Raw genomic sequence first — 26,818 nt, 5'->3', positions numbered from 1 at the left:
CTGATGGTTGTCAATTAATGTCTTGATTTGATCACTATCAACCTCAACCGGCCTACCCGACAGACCCTTCGCACCTTTTCCACACACTGCACAGATCTTTTTTTGTGTTTCAGTTGCATTTTTACTTTTCTTGAAATAATAAAGCGTATATGCCGAACATGTTGCATATGTTCTTCCTTCTTCAATATTAAAATGACTACACCAAAATTCACCCATTTTGATGTTTTTTTAATGTACAATGATATGACAGCTGTCACAATGCAATCTAGCAAAATTGTTTTGAATGACATTAAAGACAACTAAGCGCTACTAAGGGGCATCATACGGAAAAGACCAAACGAACTTTTTGGCCAAGCCAACACTTATTTTTAGTTGTGGAAAGTTTCAGTCCTACAGAAAGGGCTCTCGCAGGCATCAGTGGACCTACGCCCCAGAGTTAATAGATGTTCACGTTTTGCCACATTTGGCGTCAGATCCTTTTTGAAAAAAGAAATAACATGGCAGATAGAGGAGGTGTCAGATGAATGCTAGGTTCCCTTCCTCCTGCCTTGGGTTTTACTAGAAGGTGGGACTGGAGGTAGGCCTAGGAGAAGGGCTTTGGTACACTGAGAAGGCGGTCCAGGCAGGGAGATCTGCGTGGGTGAAGGTGCCAGGCAGGACTTCGGGGGGCACAGCCAAGGTCAGGGACATCCCTGTGCGTGCAGGATGGAGCCTGAGAGGGAGGTGGGCCTGCACACAGGCACCCTGGCAATCCTCAAGCAGCCAGCCCTTCCTCTCCTTGCCCTTCCTCCCGCTTCCACACCTCGTCCTAGGTGGGGAGCTGCCGTGTTTGTGAGGTTGCCGGGAGGAAGCCTTCACCTGGGTCAGCAGGGCTGCCAGTTGGACACGCATCCGGCTGCTGGGTGCCTAGGTGGCTAGAGGACACAGGCTTTGTGGGGGAATTTGTCCTACAGCATTTCTGGGTTCCCTGACAGGAGTCAAGTCCACCCCCCTGCCCTCCCCCCCGCCCCCCAGAAAGCCTGCTGGAACAGAGGCTGGGAAGCTGAGGCTGGCCCTGGGTGGCTTGCCTCGTTACCTCGGCTGCTTCAGCTCCCCACTTCCGGTAGCTCTGCCCAAGTTTTAGTTTTTGCTTTGGGGATTATCCCCTTTTACCATCTGGGCCCTACCTTCTGCAAACAAAGAGGCACTAGGAAGTCCTTGGCCCGAGGGGCCTCCAGAATGGAGAAATTATAAGACAAGACTCCTGTGGGCTAATTAGTGGCTGACCTCAGTGACCAGGAAGGAAGCTGTCGAGGTGGCAGGTTCCCAAATCAGCTGTTGGTGCCATCAGGTCAGATCGGGGACCACGGGCCGCCTGGGTCAGCTGTTATAAGCACCTGAGGTGCCAAAGGGGTTCAAACCCAGTTGGGACCACCCCAAACCTGGTGGGCATGTCCCGTACCCAACCCAACAGCAAGTCAGCGGGCCCTCTCAGACTTCCTTCAGAAGGTAGCTTGGATCCGCCCTCTTCCAAAATGTAGCTCTGCCCCCACCCTGGTCCAGCCCCGTTACCTCCCACCTGGGCAACTGAATGGCTTCTTCAGGGACCTCCCCACTCATGCTCTTGTCTTCCCACCAAGTACAGTGATCTCTTAAAAACATAATTCAGATCACATCACATCCCAGTTTACAACCTTTCCGAAAAACTCCCTGTTTTTTAGAACAAACTCCCAGCTCTTTACCTTGCCCCAGGCTCTTTGTGGTGGGCTCCTGCCCACCCTTCTGGACTTGTCTCCTGCCATACTCCCTCCATTGGCTCTCAGCTTGCCAATCACCCGCCTGTTCCTGGAATACCAAGCACAGTGCTGCCTTGAGGTCTTTGTCATTGCTGTTCCCGCTGCCTGGGACTCCCTTTCCCTAGATCTTCAAGCAGCTGACTGCTGGGCCCTTGGACCTTGGCTCACATGCACCCCCCACCACCCCCTGGCAGAGAGGCATTCTTGACCACTTCCTCACAGAGCTCTCCCCCCAGAGAGGTCCCAGCCCCCCACCCCGCCACAGCCCTGTCACTCTTAGTCACGTTATCACCTTCTGTTGTCTTCCACACTTCCCCCAATCTATCATCATCTTATCTAACATTGTCTGCTTGTGTACTGCCTCATCTCTGCTGCAGTGTGAGCTTTAGGAGAGCAGGACCTTGCCTGCTCAGTAGCTTGTTTTCCCAGTGCCTAGAACGGTGCCTGGCACATAGTAGGTGCTCAAGAAGTCATGGAACGGGTAAACGAATGTATGGCCAGCTGGAACTGAGCACAGGGGTCCCATCTTGTCTGTGGGAGGTACATTCCAAGCCCCCCAGTGGATGCCTGGAACCGTGGATACTGCCAAAGCCTACATGTAGGCTGTTTTTTCTCTCTATATATGTACCCGTGACAAAGTTTGATTTATACATTAGGCGCAGTAAGGGAATAACAACAATAACTAATAATAAAGTAGAACAGTTATAATGGTACGCTGTGATAAAGGGTATGTGTGTGTTCTCTCTCTCTCTCTCTCTGACAATGGAGCTGATTCTGGAGGCGACTCCTGAGTGACCGGCAGGCGGGAAACAAGGCCTGGCGGACGGATGTGCCGGGCGAAGGGATGATTCACGCCCGGGCAGGGCAGAGGGGGAGGCGAGAGATTTCCTCACATTCCTCGGAATGGCACACATTTAAACTTTGCGAATCGTTTATTTTCGGAATGTTCCATTCAGTATTTTGGGGTGGAGGTTGACCAGGGGTAACGGAATCTGTGAAAAGTGAAATGGCGGATGGGGGGGCTAGTGTGCAAGGGAAGGGGGTGAGAGAGGCCCGCCCCTGCTTCTCCACTCCGCAGGCAAGCTCTCCTGCGCAGCTCCCGGTCCTCCTTCTGCGTGCCTGTCTTTGCTCAGGGCGCACCTGGCTTCGGGGAACACTTACTGGGGATCGGATGGAATCCTCGTGGCAAAGAACAGTGGAGGCCTCCTAACGTTAAGGTGCATACCAGCTTCTTAGCAGTCTTGTTAAAATGCAGATTCTGATCCAGCAGGTCTGCATGGGGCTTGATACTTTGCTTTTCCATCAAGCTCTCAGGTGATAAAGTGGCTACTCTCAGGATCCCACTGTGAGCAGCGAGGGCGTAGGTGCTGGAGAAGGACAGTTGGCGTCCTCCATCCCCTTCTTTTTCTCCCTTCTGTGCAGATATGGTCGTCCTCCCATTTGGCCATAGCCCTCTGTGACCAGATGGGGATTTGGTCCGGCAGATTTGGGCTCTGTGTGAGGAACATGGTTTCAGTGCTTTCCAGAAGTTGCCAAGGGGGTGTGGGTTGCCTTGGAGAGATGGTGGGTCCCCGTCATTCAAAGGCTTCCTGTGAGCTCGAATGGCCATGCGTCAGGGCTCTAGATGCCTGCGTGAGGAGGAGCCGGCCCCTCCCTACAGTGCGAGTCTGTGTCTTTGTGTGCCTTCTGCAAACCCGTGGAACCGGGATCTCAAGTTGGGGCTCATTTGTTTATGGTGGCTTTTACAGGTCAGCTGGCAAGGCCTCAGTCCCCACCCTTTTCAGTCTTAACTGGGGAATGCTTGGCATGCTCAGCACTGTATGTGTGATTTGGTGGGTAGGGCAGGAGGAGGAGGGTGACGGCTTTGCTTTTGGAATAGTTCAGTCATGTAGGAATGTAATGTCTGACTGTTGGATCCAGGTAATTCTGCATTTTATATTGTCTTCCCTCTTTCAATTTGATTCAACAGACCTTGACTGATCTCCTTTGTATTAGTCAGGATAGGCTACCTGCTGTGTAACAAACTCTCAGGGACTCAATACAATAGATTTCTTTCCTGCTCATGTCATGGATCAAAACCAACACAAGTTACTGGAGGGGGTGCTGTGCTCCAGGGAGTCATGTAGGAACCCAGACTCTCCCGTCTGGTGGCGCTCTCCCCCGTGGATCTCTGTATCCAAATTTCTGTGGGGACATCTTACAGGTTTTCTGGAGGAGGCACACATCCCCTCTGCTCGTATTTCTTTGGTCAAAATTCAGTCACAGGACTGTACCTCTCAGCAAGGGAGGCTGGGAAATGTAGTCGCATTGTATGTCCAGCTGTGTGTCAGCCTCTGCAGTTGACAGTGGGCATGTCAAGGCACAGATGTTGCTTATAAGAAGCTCACAGCCTTTTGAAAGGAGGCAGGTGTTTAAACAAGTAATTACAATATAGTGGTACATGCAGGTCTGTAAGTGTGACCAAATGGCAGCAGCAATCTAATGGAGGGAGTAAGTGAGGGGCAGACCCACACAAAGGCCTCAGGAGTGATGACAGCAAGAGAGCACGTGAGGTGGGGCATCCCAAGTGGGCAGAACAGAACGTGCAGAGGCACGGAGCTGTGGAACAGCACGTTATGTCGGGAAGGGCGGGGACCGCAGGCAGGCCGTGCGCTATGTGGGGATGTGCGGCAGTGGCCAGATACACGCCTGGAGAGCTTGGTCAGGATGGAGGTCATGAATTAGACTTGTGTGCCGTGGAGGCGGAGGGCCAGCAAAGGGTGTGAAGCCAGAGATGCAGCCACCAGTTGCAGACTGAAGCAGCATTAGGGATGATATGTACTTAGTGCTCTCCTGACTGGAACCTTCAAAGAGGTTTCATGTATGTTTCCGTTTCCTACCTTATGAAGCTTCCAATGAGGGAGAGAATTGCGTTGCGGGGGTTTGGGGCAGGGGGAAGCGAGCAGACAGGTGACCAACCCAAGTCATCTGGTGCAGTGGTCCTCCTGGCCGAAACTCCCTGGCCTTTTGCCGGGTCCACCTGACAATGTGGGCCTCACTCGCAGCCTCCAGTGTCTTTGAGGAAGCGTTCAGCACCTGTCCCTGAGTTTTAGGGTGGCCAGGCTACTGTGGGTGCTAAGCACCAGCAGCAGGCTCTCACTCCCAAGCAGAGGAGAGGCGAGCCCTTGGGAAGCGAGGGTTCCATACTGATGGGGCAAGGCCACAGGGAAGAGCCGTGATCCCAGTCTCCAGCCTTCTTCTTTAGCCTATGTTTTTTTTCTTTTTGCACAAGACTTTGGGTGTGGGTGGAGGGAAGGATGACAGTAGGGCCTGGGAGCACACTGACCCACTTGGAATCGAGAAAAAGTGGGGAAAGGGGTTGCTTGGAAAAGGGGAAGGAGGAAGCAAGGACATTGGATCGTCGATCATGAGTGTCCCACTTGGCTGCTGTTCAGGAGCATGCAGTGCCAGGGAACCAGCCCTGCAGTCTCACTGCCCGGGCGGTGGGCCGGGCCCAGGGCCGCGAGGGTCTGTCTTGGCCTCGTCTCTGCCAGGAATGTGCTATCTTTGTCCCAAACTCTGGCCTGAATTTGATCCCAGGGTGTCAGGGGCACTTTGGGGCCCACAGTCCTGGACCGTTTGCAGGGACAACTAGGATGAGAGGAAGTGAGAAACACTGTGACTGGGGGTGTGGCTTAGCAGGAAGAAAGGTGGAGGTGTGGTCTCCCTTATTCCCTCTCCACTTCTTCAGGCCTTGTGTGCTCTGTGGACGGTCCTTGGAGGTCCATGTGGAAGAGGAAATTGTGGGGAAATTTGGGGGTGGGGGTTTAGAAACCTTGGGGGTTTCTGGGGGGGCTAGGGGAGAGCTAGAGACACCCCAGGAGGGAACAGGGTGACTTTGGCTAGGACCCTGATGGAAAACAACCCCCCACCCCCACCACCACATACCCCCACAGTCAGACCCATCTGAGGCTGGCCTCTTTCTCTGTGGGGAAATGTTGCTGCCAACGCCCTGGGCAGGCGCCAGCATCTTTCTGGCGATCTGTCCGGCACACAGATGTCTCTTTCACCACCGTTCCATCTCATGCACTGGGCAGATTCATCTTCCTAGGATCCCACTTGCACCGGGTTACTCCTGATCAGTGTCCTCCAGGGCCTCCTCATGCCCCAGGAGGAAGCCCACGCTCTTCCTCCAGTTTGAGATGACCCTCACACAGCCCGGCACTCACTCTCCTGCCCCAGCTCCCAGCTCTCCCAGCTCCCACAGCCCCACACCTTCCTGGGGATGAGAGGAGAGAAGGGTCAGCCAGCAGCTGGGGGTGGGGGGGGGCTGACATAGTGGGGGGTTGCAGGGGATTGGCGTGTAGCTCCAGTTGCACGCCAGGAAACCGCATGTCAGGCTCTGGGATCCAGGGAAAGCTCTACGTGTTCTCCCCGAAGCCAGGCTCAAAGTCGACTGAATCCAGGATCTCTGACCCAGCCCCGTTGGTCACTAGCTTTCCCGGTGGTCAGCTGCTCTAGCATCATGCCCTTCTCCTCCTGGCCAAGCGCTTGTGGTGGAACAAAGAGCAAAATCCTTAAAACAGTGAAGGCTGTGCAGGTACAGGTGAGGGACTTCAGTGTCCGCTCAGCCTTGACAGTGAGGGCTGGGTCCCCTGGCCAGCAGCCCTAAACAGCTCTCCAAAAGCAGAAAGGGCTGCAGGAGAGCACCAGGGACAGGAAGATACTGCTGGAGTCTCTTTACCTTGACCCCGTTTATCAAGCCCTTATCGTGGGGCAAGCACTGTGCTCACCTGTGTTATCTCATTTAATCCACACACCACCATGGGGTGGCTGTTTTTATTCACCCCCACCTTACAGATGAGAAAACGGGGTCCCAGAGAGGTTAAGTGACTTGGCCAAGGTCATGTAGCTCAGAAGGAATGAGATGCAATCCTGACTTCACAGTTCAAGCATTCCGTCATTAACTGCAGTATTAAAATAGTGGTAAGGCAGCGCTAAGAGAGGCATCTGCTTCTCATGGCTCCCCTGACCCCTGGCATGAGGTGCAATGCTTTACATACACATTTTCCCTTTTTAACTTCTCACCAGCCCCCAGGAAGGAGAAATAAGCCTGGCCCCATTTCACAGATACATAGTTGAGGCTCACAGAAGTTAAATAGGAATAATTGCATCTGGCACTTGGCAGCACCTTCTCACGTGTCTCCTCCTTGGATCCTTCCAACCCCCGTGGAGACAGAGCAAGTGTTTCACAGAGGAGGCCGTGCCTGTCCAGAGAGGCCAAGTCCCTTGCCTCAGGTGCCCAGCAAGTCTTTGTAGGCTGGACTGGCACCTTCCTCTCTTGACTCCCATCAAATGTTGTTGCTCTGAAGGCTTGGGTCAGCGTGGTTGGGGTGCGTGGAATGAGACCACTGGTAGTCTCCAGAGGAGCCCCGTAGCCACTGGTTTGGATACCTTGCAGCCTGCGGAAGTTCCCCTGGGATGGCGCTGTGCTGCACACCTTCGCCTTCCTTGCTCTATGAGCATCTCACTGCGAGGGTTGCGCTGTCATCCCAGGCCCCAGCCTGTTGATGTGAGGCACGGCCCAGCCAGCCCCTGAGCACTGATGGGCTGCTGGAAGAGCTGGAGGCCTCCTCCCTATGCCGGGCCCACGCACAGCAGCTGGGCGGCTCCCATGGGGACCCTGGACACTCAGAGCCAGGCCAGACCTGGCCAAGACATCTCGCAGACTCAACTTCCCCTCGTGGGCTCCCTACTGCCTCTCTGATCTCAGGGCTGTAGCTTCCCAGGCACTTTCTCTGGCATCAGGGACACAGCCTGTTGCCATAACAAGAGTGATGATGAGGACAGTAATGACAATCACAGCCGACATTTATGGGGCGCTTAGTCTGTACCAGGCTCTGTGCCAAGCGCTTCACATGCATTGTCTCCTTCATTCCCCTCACCCACCCTATCAGGCAGGTTCTGTCATTGCCCCATTTTACAGACTAGGAAACTGATTTGAATCCAGATCCAACAACCCTGTGCACTATTTATTGTTATTATTTACACTTTCCAAAATACTGTGTCGGCACAATACTGTGAGTCTGGGAAGAGACTTTTTGTAGGAGAATATGGGCGAGTCTTTTCTCTTTTGATAGTAGGTTTTGATGTGCATTGGTGTTGTTTTTTGGAGTCTTGTGTGCCCCCCAAATTCCAATATGAAGTCCTAACTCCCAGGACCTCAGAATGGAACCTTATTTGGAAATAGGGCTCTTGCAGCTGTAATTAGTTAACATGAGGTCATACTGGGGTAGGGTGGGCCCCGTATCTAATGACCGATGTCCTTATTAGAAAGGAGGCAATTTGGATACAGACATGCACACAGGGGGAACGCCATGTGAAGATGAAGACAGCGATAGAGATGGTCCTTCTACAAGCCAAGGGACACCAGAGATTGCCAGCAAACCATCAGAAGTCGGGAGAGACATAGAACAGATCCTCCTGCACAGCCCTCGGAAGGAACCATCCCTGCCAACACCTTGATCTTGGTCTCCTAGCCTCTAGGACTGAGACAAAAAACTTCTGTTGCTTAAGCCACTCAGTTTGTGGTCCTTTGTTCCAGCAGCCCTAGCAAGTTAATACAGTGGGAAAATGCACGGACGCACACACACGTCCTCATGCAGCGTTGTTGATAGCAAAGCAGATGCCATTTCTGACAGCAAAGCGAACGACCAGTCCGTTGCCAGACCCAGCTGCTGAAGACAGCAGTTTAGTGAGTGTTAACTGCTTGGGTAGGCATCCGGGGTGTCTCTTCTGCCATCCCTCCCCCCGCCCCAGAGACTCCACCCACATGCAGTACTGTTCTCCAGATGAGTTCTGGAAATGACTCTCCTCTGTGTCCCATTTCTGGTGCTTTAGGACGCCCTCATTTCGCCTGTGGGTATCTGTCTGTTCTTACCCGGCTCTGATGCAACCAGGTAGTCATCTGCAAATCACTGGAATAAAGTATCAGGAGCCTCCACCCTGGGTCCTATTGCCTTCTCTGACACACAGCAGCATTTCATGGAACTCATGAACAAGTCCATTCACTCCAGCCTGGCTGCTTCCTCCAGCAGTCCTGAGCCTCCCACTGCCAAGCCATGGTATTCGCCATTCCTCCCTCTGCAAAGCCATCTTCCCTTTTCTACGGCTATCCTTTATTCAAGGCCAAGCTCTTCTGTGTCCTCGTCTGGGAAGTGTACCTTGCTCGCTCTGGCCACACCCATCTTGTCCTTCCCCGAGCTCTCGTGGCATGGCTTTTCATGCCTCTCCGCAGGCTGGCACTCACCTAGCGGTGCTCGGGAAACCCCGGTGCCCCGGCTCTCCCAGCTCCCGGTCAGACCACGCATGGATCGTGATTGACACTCTCTGAGTCACACCAGTGTTGTGCACAGGACCTCATGGGTAATGACTTAATTGGAGAGGGATTTGAAGTAATGAGGCTTGCATGTTTTCTAGAAAATGGTCAAGGGAGACCTCTTAGACTTGTTAGAGACTTCTGGAAGTTGGATTGGCCTCCGCCTCAAAGATGGGTGTGCCTTCCAGCGCCCTGTGTCTGTGTTTTAGCACACTGTGGGCCCACGCCCCAGCAACCCAGTGCATCCCACGCATGCAGTTTCTGGCCAGGTGCACAATTCCTCTCTGCCTCCTGTCTCTCTCCCTGGCTGCTGTCTCGGGGATACTTCAAGTATCCGCTCTGTGCCCTGGAGGCTGTGGTGGTTTTGCCAAGAAAGTCTGTATCCCGCCTGTCCACCCATCCTCAAACTCCCCTCATTTTTGGGACTTTCTGAGTAACTGCCATGTTGCCTCATGCCTATGCTGCCTCTTTCTGTTTATGGACCACGCTGCAGCATCATCTTAGGGTTCTCATATCTTCCCTGTGAATCGCATCCTCTTCCCCGATTGTATGGACGAGGGTAAGTGCCTTCCTTGCAAAGGGTCACTGAGTCAGCCGATGCAGTTAGGAGCCCAGGCTTTAGAGTTGATGGAATGCCCTGCGTCACACTCTGTCCATGGCTGCTGCTGGGGTGACAGGAATGCTGATGACTCCTCCTCATCCATGTCCACGCTCTGTGGCATCTCCACACTCTGCAGCCTTAGGACCTTGCTTTCTGCCCTCACCTCGTTCTCGCCTTATTATGGTAAAATATACATAAGGTAAAACTGAATGGTTTAATCGTTGTGGTAAAATGTGTATAACATAACATTTACCATTTTCACCTTTTTTAAAAAGCGCAGTGTGATGGCATTGAGCGCACTCACATTGGTGTGCAGCCGTCATCCCTGTCCTTTCCGGAACTTGTTCACGTTAGTTCCTCATGCAAGTTTAGTGTCTTATACCGTCTAGGGGGTCCTTTCTTTTAAATGAGGGGTACGTGCCCTTTAGGTCCAAAGGTACACATCTCTTGAGGGTTCTCTTTGGTTTTGTACGTAACCTTATATTGGCTGTTAATACTGATGGCTCAATTTTTTCCTTTTCAGTCAGTCTGTCTGCCTCCCCTTTTTTTTTCTTGTGTTAATATCTTAGCAGGGACCGTTAATGCCATAATGGATGGAAGCAGTGATGGTGGGTAGCATCCTTGTTTTGTTTTTTCACTGAGGATTGTTTTGGGTAGATGAACATTTTCAGAATAAGAAAGTTTGTTTATTCCTATCCTTGTTTGTTAAATTTTTAAAAATCATAGATGGATATTGAGTTTTATCAAATACTTCATCTATAATGTGAGACTGATCATGAAGCCTTTTTAAAAAAAGATTTTATTTATTTATTTTTAGAGAGAGGGTAAGGGAGGGAGGAAGAGAGGCAGAGAAACATCAATGTGTAGTTGCTTCTCGTGTGCCCCCTATTGGGGACCTGGCCTGCAACCCAGGCATGTGCCCTGACTGGGGATCGAACTGAGACTCTTTGGTTGGCAGGCCCGTGCTCAGTCCACTGAGCCACACCAGCTAGGACTTGATCATGTAGCTTTTATCCTTTATTTGCTAATGTGGTAAATTATATCAATAAATCTTCTAATGATGTGCCATTCTTACACTGTGAGTGAACTTTAATAGAAATGTCACCCTAATGGTGGAATTTCTGACTTCTTTCTTTCATTGAGTTTATTCATTCAGACTATGGTGGTCAAGGGGCCACAGTCTGAATTCCAGTTCCGCACCTTGCTATTTAATGTCTCTGTGTCTGGATTTCTTTTTCTGAAAAATAGTGTAATAATAGTACCTACCTCAGAGAGTTGATATGAGAATTAAAAATGAGATAAGCATAGGACCTAACACAAAATTCCCAGTAAATGTTATTTTTACCATCAAACAGGCACTGGGCACCTGTTTCATGCCAGGACCTGTGCCAGGTGCTCCTAGTTAGGGGAACCGAGGGACCCAGAAGTCACCTCTTACCCTAACATAACCATTACCAGCACTCACTTTAACTCTCAGAAGTGTCCCAATTTGGATAATAAATTACCTTTTCACCAACTGATAGATGAAAAGATCTTTGTATTGTGGACATGGAGGACTTGGCCAGACTTGGGGCATAACTGAGCTTCCCTAATGTGGAGTGAAGCTGTGGTTGAGGTCAATGTAGGGGACCCTGGGGACCCCACGGTGTCACAGCCTTTCCCCATCTTCTTGTTCGAGTTTTGTCCAACAAGAAGTCTTCTGTCATCATTGTCTTTGGTCCTCTAAAGGTAAATATGTGCCTTTTTGTCTATGGCTGCTTTTTGGATTTTCTTCTATATTACTGATTTTGAGTCATCTGCTTATGATGGGCCTTGGTTTATAGTTTTCTTTAGGTTTCTTGTCTTTGGAGTGGGTTGAGTTTCTTGTGTCTGTGAGTCCAAAGAATAAATCACAGTGGAAATTTTAAAATATTTTGACCTGAATGAGAACACATGACAACACATGAAAATTTGTGGGTTGCTAGTAAAGCAACTGTTGAGAGAGAACTTTATACCTGTATATGCCTACATTTGAAAGGAAGGTCTAAAATCAACAATCTAAATTTCCACTTTAAGAGAAAATTTAAAACTAAGCCTAAAATAAGTAGAAGTAAAGAAATCATAAAAATGAGAACAGAATAAAATAAACAGAGAAAACCATAAAGAAAACAAACAAAACCCAACATAGGCTATTTGAAAAGATCAATAAAATTGATAAGCTACCAAGAATAATCAAAGAGAGAAGGTGAGAAAACACAAATTACCCATATCAAGAAGAAAAGAGAAGCTATTACTTCAGGTTGAGCAATAATGAGGGAATGTTAGTAACAATTTTCTGCCAATAAGTTCAAAGTTCAGTAAGTCAGATGAAATGGACAAATTTCTTGAAAAACTCAGCTTGCCAAAGTTGACTCAAAAAGAAATAGAAAAATGTTAAAAGCCTTTATATCTATTAAAGAAATTGACTTTATAATCAAATACCTTCTTGCAAAGAAAGCTCCAAACCCAGATAGTTTTACTAGTGAATTCTATCCAACATTCAAGGATGAAATAGCACCCTTTTACACACAAACTCTTAGGAGGAAGGAATGTTTTCCAGCTCATGTGAAACCAGCATAATCTTGGTATCAAAACCTGATAATGACATTATAAGAAAAGAAAATTCAAAATAACATCCATATGCCCCAGCTGGTGTGGTTGAGTGGATGGAGCACCAGCCTATAAACCGAAATGTTGCTGGTTTGATTCCCAGTTGGGGCACATGCCTGGGTTGCAGGCCAGGTCCCCGATTGGGGGTGTGTGAGAGGCAACCAATCTATGTATCTCTCATATAGCAGTGTTTCTCTCCTTGTTTTTCTCCTTCCTTTCCCTCTCTCTGAAAATAAAAAATCTTGAAAAAAAATAACACCCATAATGGACATGGATGCAAAATTCCCCACAAAAGTATTAGCAAAGGAAGCCCAGCAGTGTATAGAAAGGATAATACGTCCTAACCCAATCGTTTATGGTCAACCAATTCTCTACAAGGATGCCGATGGCTTTCAAGCGGAAGCCCATGGGCTTCCCATGGGCAATGAAGGAACTCACACAAAAACATCATAAAAGACTGCAAAGTACCGAAATAGGGAATTCAAACCAGGAGAGCTCTTTGAATTCAAAGTAAGGAGCTGTGTGTGACCTCAGACTGGGTGGTCGAAGAAGGCTGGCCAGAGTGGATGTCCCTTGATAAGGCCACCAAAGAAGGAGGGGAATTGGAAAGCGCATTTCAGGCCACAAAGGGATGAGGACGTTAAGAAAACCCACACCCATCACTGTTGTCCCTCTCTGCTTCTGTGGTTCTCCCTGATGTGTCCCCATTGTCCCCCACAGGGACTGGTAAGCCCTCAGTCAGTAAAATGGACAAACCAAGGCAGAGGCTTCCCTTGATCTCTTATGGTCCCCAGGGAGACTGGGTGGCCTTGCCTCTTTGTAAGGGGACCTTCAGGGTCTGGGTACCACCAGGTTCTTGTAGTGAATGTTCCCTCTGTTCCTGAGCTGAAAAAAGCGGATAAAGGTTTGAGGATCGGAGCCCCAAAGCTGGAGTTGCGGGGACCTCCACCCCCTCGGAAGGGTGAGGAGTTAGCCTCATGAGCTACAGATGTGCCCCAGCTGGACGCAGTGCCCACACTTCTCTCTGCTCCGTGTGTGTTGCTGTTCAGCCCTGCCTCGGAAGAGCTGCTGAATCAGCCTTCTCTGGCGGGGGCGGCCCTCTGACAGGAGCCAGGCAGTCCTGTATCTCTCACACTATCCACCCCTTAGGTAAACAGCCGGGCATCCTCCATGCACTGTGGGGTTCTGATGTGGTTGCAAAGGGCTCCTCGAGCCAAACGCCTCTCTCTCTAAGAAGGACCCTGGCAACGGGCCCTGCTTTTCTTCTGGCCTGAGTCAGGCCTTTGCTGGAGTGACAGGAGAATCCACTTCCTGCCCCAAAAGGTGGCCGCAGCAGAAGTCTGTGCTGGGCGGAGCCTTCCTTCCTCCCCGGCCCACGCACCAGGCTTCCTCCTCCCGGAAGGTCTGTGCAGGCCTCTTCAGGAGACGCCCCCTGAGCCTTTCACTGAGCGCTTTATCTCTCAAACCCAGCCCTGCACAGGGAGCACCGACCAGGTTACTGGGCCACTATGCAGCCTGCCTGGCCTCCTGGGTGGGGTGACATTGGGATTGTATATCAAACATGGCCCCAGATGTTTATTTTTTATTCCACCGCCTACCTCTCTGCTGTAGACGCTGAACAGTGCAGTCTGTGAGCCCCCCACGCTGAGCAAACTCAGCTGGGCCGCCTTTATTTGGTTTGCTCTGGAGTCCGAACAAGGGGATTTGCTTTCTTTGAAAGATGACCTGGGGGTGAAGAGACTATCTCCAGCAGCTGGTTAGTGGTGAGCCTCGGGGATGCCAGAGAGGACAGACACTGAGGCTCTGCCAGCCCCACAGTGGGGTTAGTGCCAGGTGTGGCTAGGCTCCGCACCTGAGAGCCAGGGCTGGAGGGGAGCAGGCGGGCTGGGCGCTCACGGCTCTGGACAGGACCTGTTGACACAGCACCCTCAGCAGGCAGCTTGTCTCGGCCCCAGGAGGGCCGGGTTTCAGCCAGAGGTGGAGAAAGAGGAGACTCTGGTACAGAAGAAGGAGAAGCCAGCTGCACAGCATCCTCCAGGAGGCCTTTGGAGGGAAAACTCAAACCTGCAGGGCTGGCAAGATGAGCCTGGCCTTCCAGGAGGCTCTCAAACCCACTGTGGGAACTTGGACTGCTTTGTAGCGGGAAGGGCCCAGGGACTGTGACTGTCGCTCTGCCACGCGGGCTTTATTTACCTCCTCCAGGAAGCCTTCCCGACCTCCTCATTCAGCTCGCATGTTCTCATCATCCCCGTCACTCCTGAACTTGCTTGTCTGTTTCTAGCACCAGGAGGAAAGGTCACGATCTTCCAGATGGGGCCCAGGAAACAGCATTTTTAACGGATACCCACACCCCTCCGGGGACTCAGGTGTGGGCAGACTTCAGACTGCACTTCCAGGGTCCTCTTGCTGCGGAGCAGCCTGTCCAAATAGAAATAGAATAATAGGAGCCACATAGGTAGTTTAAAATTTTCTAGTAGCCACTTCAAAAATGTGAAAGAAAACAGGTGAAACCATTTCTGAAGTATTTTTATATAACCTGATATATCCAAAATATCATCTATCATTTCAGCATGCAATCAAGACACAAATTGTTAATGAGGTATTCCACACCCCTTTTGTCTTGTTTTATTGTCTTTGAAACCTGGTCCACAGGCCGGCAGTTTTAGCAGCACCTGTGAGCTCGGTAGAAATGCAGGACCTGAATTCCTGTCGGAGCTACTGAATCAGGTCCTGCATTTCACCATGTTGGCAGAGGCTTCGCATGTGTGTTGAAGGCTGGGAATCGCTCTGCTCCAGGCCTAGACTGTGAGCCGCTTCGTGTGAGGACTGTGGCTTTCGTGATTTGTGGCGCCTACAGAGGGCCCAGCACTTGCGAGGTGCACAGCATATGCTTTTGGAGGAAAGGAACGAAGGCTTGAATCCTGCCTGCCCTGGCCACTCTGCATTTCCTACGCACTCTTAATGAGAATCTCAGAATCCTAGGTCTGAAAAAGCATTTATGAGTCGGAGGACAAGTGTGTGTCAGAGCTGACCAGGAATTTCAAGTTTCTGTAGCCTAATGCCCTTGAGCCCCAACTTGGGTGACCCCACCCCCCGACTTGGGTTTGGCAGACACAGCTGGCCCCCTTCTTTCAGGAGGAGAGTGGTTTGAGAGGGCAGACCACACCGGGGCAAGTTGCTGGGCCTGCCTTTCTCTGCAGCTGTCTCCATTCTCGCCCTCGGGAATTCTGTGGGGCCATTGCTCAGAGACCCAGGGCTGGCGACACGCAGCAGTCATCCATCTGTTTCTCCGTCTTCTTCCAGAAAAGATTGAAGGCACCTATAAACATGCATAGATGTCAACAAATTGAAACGAAAATAGAAAAAGTAGTAAAGAGGTGTGCATGGATGCAGGGACTGGGATCTTCACTAGAGTTTCACACATAGCAGTGAAAAGTCAGAAACAACCTAAATATCCAACAGTAGGAAAGTAGCTAAATAAACCGCGGCCCATCCAAGTATTGAATTCTGTGCCACACTTGAGAATGCCGACATGGAAGTGTGTTCACTGACCCGGGGGTGTGCTGCCAACGTAGCGTAAGAGCGTCGCCGAGCTCATTGTATCTGTGTGCGTGGAAGAACGTCTGGAAGGGGTACATATCCCAAAATATTAATGTTGCTTTTGCAGGAGGAAGGGTTATGAGTGATGCTTACGCTCTTTTAGACTAGCCACTGCCTCTGTAATTTCTAGTTTTTCCCCTCAGTGAACATGAATTTTTCTGTGATACAGAAATAAAGTTTGCAGAACAGAAAACGAGTGAGGAAAATCGGAAAAAGAGCAAATCAGAGTCCTACTCTATGTAGAATTTATTTGAAACATACTGATTTCTCTTAAAGCCCTAACCACAAGTTTATAGCGTTACGGCACAGTGGCCCTGTTTACATGTAGCAGGCAATTACTAAGTGTTTGCGAGGTGGACTCACAACGGTGGGGTTTGAAAATTCATGAGCCAGCTTTTCATAAGTTGCGGTCTGCATTTGGGGAAGTGAAAATTCATAATGGTGCAGTCTCTGTTTTGTTTTGAACGGACTCCGACAATGACCCGCCCTCCACGTGTGGGCTCCAAATAGCCCGTGTGTGTTGGATAATGACCGTGCAAGAGAGAGTCCTAACGTTGCGTGTGAGAGCTGGGTGGGTGGGTGGATGGTGCATAGGAATAGTGTGTGCACACACACACACACACACACACACACACGGCAGGTCTGACGTAGGACCACTGTCACCACCTCCAGTGCTAGCACTTAGATCCAGGGCACCTTCAAAAGGATCCTCCCCACTGGTCTCCCTGCCTCCACGCTGCGGCCCACCCACTACCCTGCAGCTCGAGCCGTCCTCTTCGTGATCTGGCGGGTCCTGCCTCCTGGTTCTCGTTGTCTGGACTTCGGTCCCTCGCTCGCTGTGCTCCAGCCACGCTGGTCTTTGCAGGCTCCTTGTGCTTCCTGTTTCCCCAGCCTGGAAACGCTGCCCTTCCCGGTCCCCTTCCAGTGTGGCTTGCCGCTGCACTTCCTGTGGGTCTCCGCTGAACGGCCACCCAGCGGGCCTTCCTCACCACCTGTACAAAGTAACAACCAGGTTCTAGTTCAACACCTTATCCTAGTTCACTTGTCTTCATGGCACTTCCTCCCCCGCCCCCACCAGAGCACACACACGCATTTGTTTACTCTCTGTCTCCCTGCATTAGAACACAGACTCTCTGAGGGCAGAGGCTTTTTTTTTCTTTGCTGCCCCTTTCTTAGTGCTCAGTGCACCACGTAGATGCTCAATAAATACAACATTTGAAGGAAGAAATGGACTTCAGCTGTCACGTGACTCATCTTCCTCATTTTGTCAATGAGGCGCCTGAGGGTCAACTGAGAGAGCCCCGGGCTCTGCCCAAGGTCACACAGCTGGGTGTGCAGGGCTCTCCCTGCCCTCTGCACTCTGCTCCAGCTCTGCCTGGGCCTCAGAAGGGAGAAGGACGACACGCCGGGGGCCACAGCCTTGGCCATCCTGTCTCCTGTGTGTTTTTCCAGTTTACACAGAATTTCAGCCCAGAATAGCAGAAGAAAAAAAAGTTGTTCCTCCAGAACTCTGGAAACTCTTCCAGTGGGTCCGTCCCTGGAAAAACAGCCAGGATCTCAGGGTGGGAAGGTAGGAAACGAAGGTGGGGTTCTTCCAGCATTGGGGGCAAAGGGCTGGATTTGGTTTTGCAATTAAAACAGCATCTGGGTCTGTTCCCACGGAAGGGGTCTGGAAGGTGGGTTTATCTGAAGTGGCAGGCAGGCTCTTCCTTCATCCTGGCCCAGGAGGATTTGGAATGACAGGCGGCTTAAGGGCTCATGCAGCCTATGATGTGAAAAAACTGGGCCCAAAGAAGCTTCTGGAAAGACCACTTGCAGCCTGGTGTGAAAGCCTGCTGAGTGGCATCTCCAGACCGCCCCTGCCCCCCGCCCAGTCCCCATCCTTCCACGAGATTGCCCAGATGCCCCCTTTGATGCACAGAGAGCTCTGGCCTCCCCGCTTATGCCCCATGTGGTTCGGTAATCCTCTGTGAAATGAGGGCTCTGAGGCGTCACTCACCCGTGTGACGACAGCCAGCCCCGGAGCGGTGGGTAGCGTGGGGTGGAGCGGGGAAGGGATGCCAAGGATCGGTCGGTCCAGGCTTCTGAACTCTGTCTCTCCGGTGTTTCAGATGCAGCTTTTGGACAAGTTTCCCATCGAAGGTGGACAGAAGGACCCCAAGCAGAGAATCATTCCCTTCCTCCCAGGTAAGCTCTGGATGGCCCTGCCTGTGGGATAAGGGGCAACCTGGGGAGGGGCATTCCTTGGGCCAAGAAAAGCCTGCTCCTAAGCCAGAAATTCCGGGCAGGGCAGGCCCAGGAATCTTCATGCTAACAGCTCCCCAGGGGATTGGAAGTCCCTGATTGTGAAGGCTGCTGTCTGCACAGGGTCCTCTCCCACCACCCCAGGGCCGTCTGTGGCCCTGGGCCATGTAACTGCTGAGGAGTTTCTCAAGTTCTTGCAGTTAGGGTCCTTTTTACAAAAAGCCCAGAGACCAAGTTCTCCTCCGAAAGGATAAACAGCTGCAGGCTGAACTCTCTCTAGCAGCTCCCACTAGACCCACGGAGAACTTGAACGCAGCACACTTCCCTGGCTGGTGTCCATGCAGTCCTCCCTGCACCGCTGCCCAGGCGAGGCCCCGTGCCCTCCCTACCTGCCTTTGCGCCGTGTGGAGGGACTTTGGAACATCCCACACTCAGGTTTGTAATGACCTTAGACATTGCTCCTGTCGAGTTCAGATGCTGTGCCCACCAGGGGCTCAGAGCCCAGCTGGGATGCTGTGGACACAGAGCTGGCAGGAAGCCAGTGGGTGCCCTGGCACTGGGGTGGACCTGGCCTTGGGCATGAAGGCTGCCTGTTCGCTCAAGAAGAAGGGGGCCAGCACCACAGGGAAAGAGGAGCTCGTTGTCAGTCAGCCCCCAGGTGGTGATAAAGGGCTCAGCCCAGGAATGAGTGCCTGGGGAGGGGGCTGGACTGGCCTGGTGTGAGTCAGGGGACATCTGGACTTGTTTCTGCTCTCCAAGGAATCCTCAGGCCGGGGGAGAGACAAGACCTAGTAAAGACTAGGCTTTACTCCCTAGACAGCAAACTGGTTAAGACAGGATGTGACCCTCTGTGCTGTGAAATCCCAGCTGTGGTGGGAAAGGAGCTCCGGGGAGCTGGGGAGGCAGCCAAGGCCTCCTGGAGGACAGGAGCCTGGCGAGACCTGGAAGCCTGGGTGCTCGTGGAGGGCGGGGTGACGTGCCAAGGTTCCGTCCTGCTGCTGCCCCGGCCCAGTGTCTCGGGTGTCAGGTTGCCAGGCTTCACCCCCTGAACCGGGGCTCTGGTGGGTTTCCAAGGTTCTCTGTGCCTCAGTGTCCTCATCTGGAAAGTGGGGATGACAATACCTACTTCATGGGGCTGCTGTAGGGATACAATGAACGTTCGGGTACTTGAACCCATGGCTGGCCTCCAGCAGGACCTAAATACGTGTTAGTGAACCTTCATCCTGATGCGTGCCCCGCACGGGACTCAGCACAGCCACACTTGTAGCTCATTTGATGGGGTTATGTCCCCATTTTACTGCATAGGAGACTGAGGCCAGGGGAGGCTAACAGACTTGCACAAGCTGCACAGCCAGGAAGTGCAGCCAACGCCAGAACTCTTATCTTGTCTCTGACTCTGAGCCAGGGCTCCGTCCACACCCGCTGCCCCAGGAGAGGATAAGCTGACGGTTGCCGCAGGGTTGGGGGCCTCCCTTACGGGAACCCTTACAGGGTTGTGGTGAGGACGAAAAGAATTCAGGTAAAGCAGTTTGCATGGGGTCTGTCCTGTAGCAAATGCTCAATAAGTGACAGCTGTCCATAAACAAAGGCACCTGCCCCGTGCTACCCCCAGTTCCTGGGAAAGGGGAAGCATCGGACCCCTTCCAGCCCCACGTACCTGCGACCTGTGTGTAGTGGGTGACATTGTCCAGAGCAGCGATCTTCAACAGGTGTGCCTCGAGAGTTTTTAAAACTCCCACACCTGACTGTTGAGTCAGGGGCACTGACCTGTTTTCCCTGGGACTGTCAAATAAAAAACGACAGCAGCCAACCCAACCATAGCTGCCTGGCGTGAATGAATCACGATTATACCTATTTTTTCTGTCAGATCAGCAAAAGATACATTTTCCGTCGTGCTGCAGAACTGTAGGCGCCAGTTTACGTGCGCCATGCGATGCAAAAGGGGGAACCTCGCTGGTCCCGAGGAATGAGGTTGGCTGGCCCCCAGCTCCCATTCATCAAAGGAAGTCCTGCCGCTTTCTGCCCTGCTGCCTTCAGCGGGGTTTGTTCCCTGTTGCTCACTTGCTCCCCATAACTTTGCTGGCCATTTGGAGTCCCGCTGTGGGGCTCCCAGACCCTATCGCTGGCCCCCCCCCTCGCCCCAGTAGAAACTACCTTAACCCTTTCATACTCTACTTAGCTTGGACAGGGTGGAAAAAGATGGAGGAAAAACAGCCTAACATAATGAGAACCATAGGGAGATACAAGTGGGCATGAGGGGTCCCAGCCCACCCCTTCGGCCCCAAGTCAAAGGGGTCCCCCAGGAGAGGGCGTCAGAGAAGAGTAATGATAAGTGTTGCCTGTCTTAGGTCACAGACCCTAGAAGCAGAGCCTGAGACAAGGATTCTTATGCAAATGGGTTTTGAGGGCTGCTCTCAGTGCGGGGAGCAGGGCAGGGCAGGGGAGGGCGCTGAGGGCGGATGGCACCACAGAGTTGTCCCATCTTAGGGGACAACTTCTGTAGCTGCCACGTCAGTCATCCATTGGCCGTGGGCTGCCCCCGTCCCCAGACAGTGTGGTGTGTGGCAAGATAGCTCCTGAGGACTTGGGGGCTGAGGGGGAGCCTTTGGAGGAGGGGCAGCCGAGAGCCCTTAGCAGCCAATACCCGTAGCAGTGAGCGGTGGACCATGAGCCGGTAAAGGGCTGAGAGCAGGGTCCCTACAGATCTTCTCTATGACCTAACACCAGCTCGAGTCTCTGCTTCTACCCCCCTGCCTTTGGGGAGGGTGGCTGCCCTCACCTGCCGCTTCTCCCAGCCTCGGTCTCCACAGCAGTGACTCAGCAGAACCTCAGAGAGTTCAGACGCACCAAGCTGATGCGTCCCTCTGCACCCTCACGGCCCCGGGAAGGGTTCTCAGGGGCAGCTCTGCCAGCCCTTTGCCTTGTCTGGAAGTTCAGAGCGAGAAAAACCCGAGGGGAGGAAGCAGCGAGGACCCGTTCGTTATCGCCACGAGGGCCTCAGTCTTGGCTTCGGAGATGCCGGGACATGGTGTGTGTTTCCGCTGCCCTGATCTGGGGTCTGGTCTCGGGGATCTGTTTGGAGCGTTAGGCCAGCTGCTTTGCTTTGGCCCACGTGGCAGCAGGCTCGAGGTTGGGGACTCTAGGAGTTTCACTGGCTGGTAGAAGTGACAGAGAAGCAAAGAAACTGAGAGAAGAAAGGGAATCCAGGCTCACATGGTTATGTGCTTGCTCATCTGCCAGTCAAATCCTGGCACAAAATTCTGCACATGAGTTATAAATCTTAGGATCTAGGACACAGGCTTTGTCTGGGTGGTGTATGGCCTGAGTCCAGGGTCAGCCTGTGGGTTTGAGGATGTGTCAGCTTGTGGGCTGGGGGGTCTCCTGGGGCCAAAGACAGGCTCCATCCCAGGAGACATTCACCCCAGGCACCCCCGTTGGCTCTTAGGGGACAGATGTGTGATCTGCGGTACAGCTGGGGTAGGGGTTAGGGTGCGGGTGGCTGTGCGCAGGGCCAACGGGGGGCAGTGTGGGGCACGGTACATATCCATCAAATCTATACAGAGGTTGATCAGGGATCTGTCCTCAGTGAGGGTGTCCCTGGTTGTTGTCACCAGGGCTGGAACCTGCTTTCTGGGCCCTGCGGGTGAAGATCCCTGTGTCCAGGCCGTCGGCATTTGGGAGGTGCTGCGGAGCCCACAGGAGGGGTGAGAAGTTACGGGCTCCCGTGGGGCATAGGCGGTTCTCTAGCACGGCATCCCAGCAAGGAACGCAAGCGGTTTCTTGGGCAGGGCTTTCTGTGGTGGAGCTGGGCATGTAGGAGGTGCTTCGTTAAGACTTGTTGATGGGTCATGAATTAAGTATTCTCCCTTAAATACAGATACATGTATTGAGCGCCTACTATGTGCTGCCTTGTTTTAGGCACTCCACAAATCTTCTGTCCAGATCTCATTGCAGGGTAATTGGCATCACCCCTGTTTTAGAGAGAAATCAGATCATTTGCCCCCCCCCCCCCCCCCCCCCCCCAGTAAGCTACGCAGCAGCAGAGCTGGGCTCCTTCCTCCCGGGCCCCATGCCTTCCCGTGGGCAGGGAGGATCTGCCACTGCCAGTCCCAGCTAGATTGTCTCTCCTGCCTCCACATAGCCCAGGCGAGGACCTGGGACTTTATGCCAGAGGACCCTGCAGCTGCCATTGCCACCTTGTGCTTCAGGCTCGTACCATGTGGGGCAGGGAGGGACCTGAATCTCATGGGGACTCAGTGAGCTGAGAGGGCTCCCTCATTCCGCTGAGTGCTTGAGGTCACGCACGCCACGTAATTGATTTTTTCTTCTTTGAAGTGAAACCATTTAGTTAATTATTATTTTAGTACGATTGCCAACAGGATAGCCCCAAGGCTTCTAAAGCACTGTCTTCATTTAATTATGAATCTAGCACAATTGGCTGTTTGGTTTCCTAAGTCACAACATTTCTGAAAAACTTTTCATTTGGAAATAAGCATAGACTCACAGATGTGGCAGAAATCCTGGCACTTTGCAGGCCTCCCCTGGAATCCTACCACCACACTGTAGGGGTAGGTAGCATCGCTGCCTGTTTAGATCACTCCCACCCTGCAGAGTCATCAGGTGGGGAGCCCACTGCCCAGCGAGCACCAGTGGCAATATCTTATGTAACCACCGCACATTCTCAAACCCAGGAAACTGATACCGGCAGGCGCGACTCAGTTCACTAGACTACAGACCCAGCGATTAGTTTCTACTATGAGGAGGTGGAGCGTGCGGTGAAGCAGGCGTGCCAGCTGGTCTTTAGGAACAGGCGGTGGTTTGGTAGCACTGAGAAGCTCCATCCCCGCCCCCACAAGGAAAGCTGGAAGGCACTTTGTTTTACATTAAGGCATAGTCCTGAAAATGGCTGTGAAATTTAGCTCTTTGGGACAAATCACATCATATTCTAGGTGTTCCAAATGCCATTCTGTTTAAAAGAGGCATGTGATAATCATTTTGCAAAGCTGAGCACTCTTTTTTTTTTTTAAGTAATTCTTCTTTACTTTTTACATAATTTTTTTTTATAATTTGGGACCTTTTCTGAGTTTGCTGGAAAAGGGCAAACCTGGAGTTTGGAGACTGGGTGTCAACCCCAGCAGGAGCAGGACTCCTCCGTTCAAGAAGGGTATGAGAGCTGAGATTTTACCGCTTGCAAGTCAGTTAGGGGACTGTTCCCTGGTTTCAGGACTGCTAGCAGGAAACAGGAGACTCCTGGGTCAGAGACAGAAGACTGTCAGAGCACAGCAAACAGCGTGAGGGTCAGCCCATTGGCATCAATTCCGTTGCTTCCCAGTCCCGTTGCCTCCAGTTCTCATTGCCTCCACGTCCCAGGGGCCCAGATGAATGCCTGCATGAAGAGTGGGTTACCTCACAGGAGAAGTACCCAGGTCTTAGGGAGCTTACATCTCTTGTAACAGAGAGTAAGCACACCCACCCCTTTTGCTCTGCAGACAGACACTATCTCCATCTCTCAAAGCTAAATGCACACTTGCCATGCGCTCCAGCACAAGACGCTGCCTCTGGCGAAGGCTGTTTGCTGCACAGGCACCTTTGAAAAGATAATCCCGTGGGTGCCCTGTTGACAAGACAGGCAGAAGTGAAGGGAGCCAGGGAGCATGATCTCACAGCAAGCGTATCTTGTGCTTTCCGGGGTCTCCTGCTTTGTGGTTAGAAATGAAGTTCTGTGGGACACCGGGCCAGGCATCGTGGGTCGGCAGCCTTTCAGAGCAGCCTATTGTTTACACAGAACTTTCTGCCTTGTTTTAAAAGCCTGTTGTGGAAAATCCATCTCCTGTTGCCCATCCTGGGATTGGAGTAGATTTCCTGTGTATCCTGAGTTTGCCAGCCCAAGGAGGCTCCTTGGGAGGAAATGGTCATTACAGAGTGAACTAGAGTGTGTAGCTGCTGATGTAAAAAGCAAACAACTGTGACCGGGGACTAGGGGACTTCAGAAGCCAGGCAGGGGAGCAGAAAGAGGGGAACTCACTCTGCCAAGCCTGTGCGAGATGTCCTCCCCCTCACAAGCCATCTGTGGTGGCTGGTACTGGCCCTGTGAGCTTCCAGAAAGCCCTTTCACCCTAATAGCTGAGTCAGTCCCACCATAGGTATATGTATTCCTGGGTCAGTGAGTCACGGAGAAACTAGATAGCTTAGGAAGAAAAGTGAGCCTATAATCGTAATCAAAGTAGGAGCTGTCAGCCTGCAGGCAGCCTCGTGACCTTACGAACTTAGAGACAAGTATTTTTAGACAGCAAGCGTGCTAGGTTCTTTTGTCCTGGCTCACCAGTTTACATACCGGCCCCTTCACGAGGAGGCAGTTCGGAGCCACAGTGCAGGAGGGCGCTGGGAGCATTACAAACAGGGTCTCTAGGGCCTTCCTCTCCCTGCCCCCAGAGCCCTGTGCAGCAGATCCGGTGTTTGTTCCAGAGCAGGAGGAAACAGGGGGAAGGGACGTCTTTAGCTAGAGCTGGTCCGTGGTGTGGGGGAGAGGCGGCCCTCTCCCTGGGCTGCAGGCGGTTCCACCCGGCGCCCTTAGGAATGCCCCCACCCTGCAGGGCCTTGGAAGGGCGGAGGGGGGCAGCTGGCAGCTACAACGCCCCCCTAAGGAGAGGGCCAGAGAGGTCTCTGAGCCCCACTGATGACCTTGGATGGCAGGAAAAGACAAACCTACATGACGGAGAAGGAAAAATAGGGTCTGCTGGTAATGCCAGGGTTTTAAAAAGACTGACAAGATTATAGGCCTGAGCGGCACCGTGTGCTGTGTTAAAAGCGGCTGCCTCTAACCTCCTCTGGAAGTGCTGGTCTTCTCGTGCTGTAATTGCCGCCCCCACCCCTGAAATCACTCTTGTGCTCTGTAATCTGGGGTGGGTGGTTCTCAGGGCCTGCATTCGGTCCGTTTGTGCTGAAGGTGCTCATTGAGCGCCTGCCCTGCACTGGGCGCAGCTGGGCACACAGATGATGTGGCTGAGAACACGGTAGACTGGGTCGCTGTTCTCAGGAAGTTCACTGTCCAGCGGGGGGAGTCAGAGAGCCAACAGATCACATCCGGTAGTGCTAAGGTCCAGGATGAAAAATAACCAGGCCAGTGGCAGGTAACTAACTACCTGGGCTCAGGCCTCCAAGACAGGGTGGTCAAAGAAGGCCTTTGGACAGAGGTGGCACTCGAACTGAACCAGGCATGGGCAGGTCAGGGCCCCAAGTGTCAGGCCAAGGACAGCAAGGGCAGTGACCTGAGTGTGACCGAGGGTGTGCATGTGAAGAGCAGCAATAAGCAGTGAGGCGGGGTGAGGGGCAGAGGGGGTGCAGCCCAAGAACAAAAGGGTTCCGCGTGTTTGCTGAAGCTCTGTGACTCTGGCCCTGCCACGCGGCCTCCGGAGCCAGTTTTCTCCTGGGTCAAATGGGTTCGCCTTGGTTTAGGGCGCCATTCCAAGCAGTGAAGCACAGACAGCGCTGTGTGAGCCATGCAGCGAGAGCTGTGCTGCACACCTTTTGGTCCTTCGAGGTGGCTCTGTGGCGGAACACCAGTGTGGCTTCTTCCTTCTGTGCCCGCCTGCCTGGTCTGTGCTGATTCAGCTTTTCCCACTGCGGTTCAGCCCCAGTTGCACTTCTTGCTTCTCCTTCCTTGCCTGTGGCCACTTGCAAAGCAGCAAGGAGCTTGTTTCTGAAGAGTCGATGACTCAGATGGCTGATCTAGGCAGAGTGGTGGAGAGGGGGCTGCGCAGCCCGGAACCTGCGGTCACGGTGATAACATGGCAGGCCCTGAGCCTCTCAGCTCTCCACTCCAGGGCTGCCACGCCTCACTGGGAATGATGAGCTTTGCAGGAGGCAGCCACGCAAGGACCCGTGTACTTTCGAAAGTGAATGGGGATTGGAGCCCCTAGCCTTTCCCCTGTGTCAGCCCACGTTTCAGCACCGGGGAAAGAGTCAGGTCACTTCATTATAGCTTACACTGTGCCTTCCTTTATCCAGGGAGAACACTGGAAGGGAATCTGCCTCCTAAACACTCGCCCCAAATCTTCAGCCCGGAATGGAGTGTGTCTTGGGATGTCTTCCCCATGAAGCCTCTAGTCTAAGCAGAAATGCATCGCTTTTCATGGTCTCAGTGAGCCCATGTAATTTAACGTGTAGGAAAATGTGCCCTGGACCAGGTTCCAGCGTCCTGGGTTCTGGTGCAACTCTTGTGAATCGCTGCAGCACAAAGTCAGATAAGTTAGATTAGAGCAACCAGGGGTCCCTTGCATGTTGGCACGGTCACCAGATTTCAGTGACCACAGGTGTCTGTGACATTACTCATCTCTCCCTCAACCCTTCCCCCCACCCCGTAAATAAATCATTTCTTTACATGATGCTCAAACATCCTTTTATGGGGGGTCAGATCCTTTCACTTCGTGCTTAGCAAGGACACACTGCCATGCCCTAGGAGTGGTGCTGTTGGTGAATTCATGCTCAAGTGTAGGTGACCGACAGGCCAGTTACCTGAGCCCAGGTGTGATAGAGGTGGGAGCAAGAGGGCAGCCAGGTGGGGCGGTCCGGGGGAGTGCTGGCCCTCTGCACCGCGGGAAGCCTGGTTGCTGA

At 52.4% G+C, this 26,818-nt stretch overlaps 1 protein-coding gene and 1 long non-coding RNA gene across 6 annotated transcripts in view; one reads left to right on the top strand and one right to left on the bottom strand.

The window, feature by feature from the left end:
• SH3PXD2A (SH3 and PX domains 2A) overlaps positions 1-26,818 on the top strand; it is a 224,141-nt gene that overhangs the window by 60,405 nt on the left and 136,918 nt on the right. For 4 of the 5 annotated variants that reach the window (XM_028511893.2, XM_028511891.2, XM_028511892.2 and 1 more), the window contains one exon: positions 18,073-18,148. In XM_028511893.2, coding sequence (XP_028367694.1) covers positions 18,073-18,148 — 76 coding nt within the window. Of the gene's footprint in view, positions 1-17,338; positions 17,532-18,072; positions 18,149-26,818 lie in introns of those variants that run through there. The other variant, XM_036027248.1, reaches the window with a different exon arrangement.
• Positions 77-20,996, bottom strand: LOC118500900. Its single transcript, XR_004903484.1, has 3 exons — positions 20,985-20,996; positions 14,520-14,524; positions 77-196 (listed from the first exon to the last, which is right to left on the bottom strand). It is a non-coding gene; the product is annotated as an uncharacterized LOC118500900 (long non-coding RNA).

Source organism: Phyllostomus discolor, chromosome 5 (genome assembly GCF_004126475.2).
Source record: "Phyllostomus discolor isolate MPI-MPIP mPhyDis1 chromosome 5, mPhyDis1.pri.v3, whole genome shotgun sequence".
In the NCBI taxonomy this organism is placed as follows: domain Eukaryota; kingdom Metazoa; phylum Chordata; class Mammalia; order Chiroptera; family Phyllostomidae; genus Phyllostomus; species Phyllostomus discolor.
This window is presented reverse-complemented; position numbering and strand designations above follow the sequence as displayed.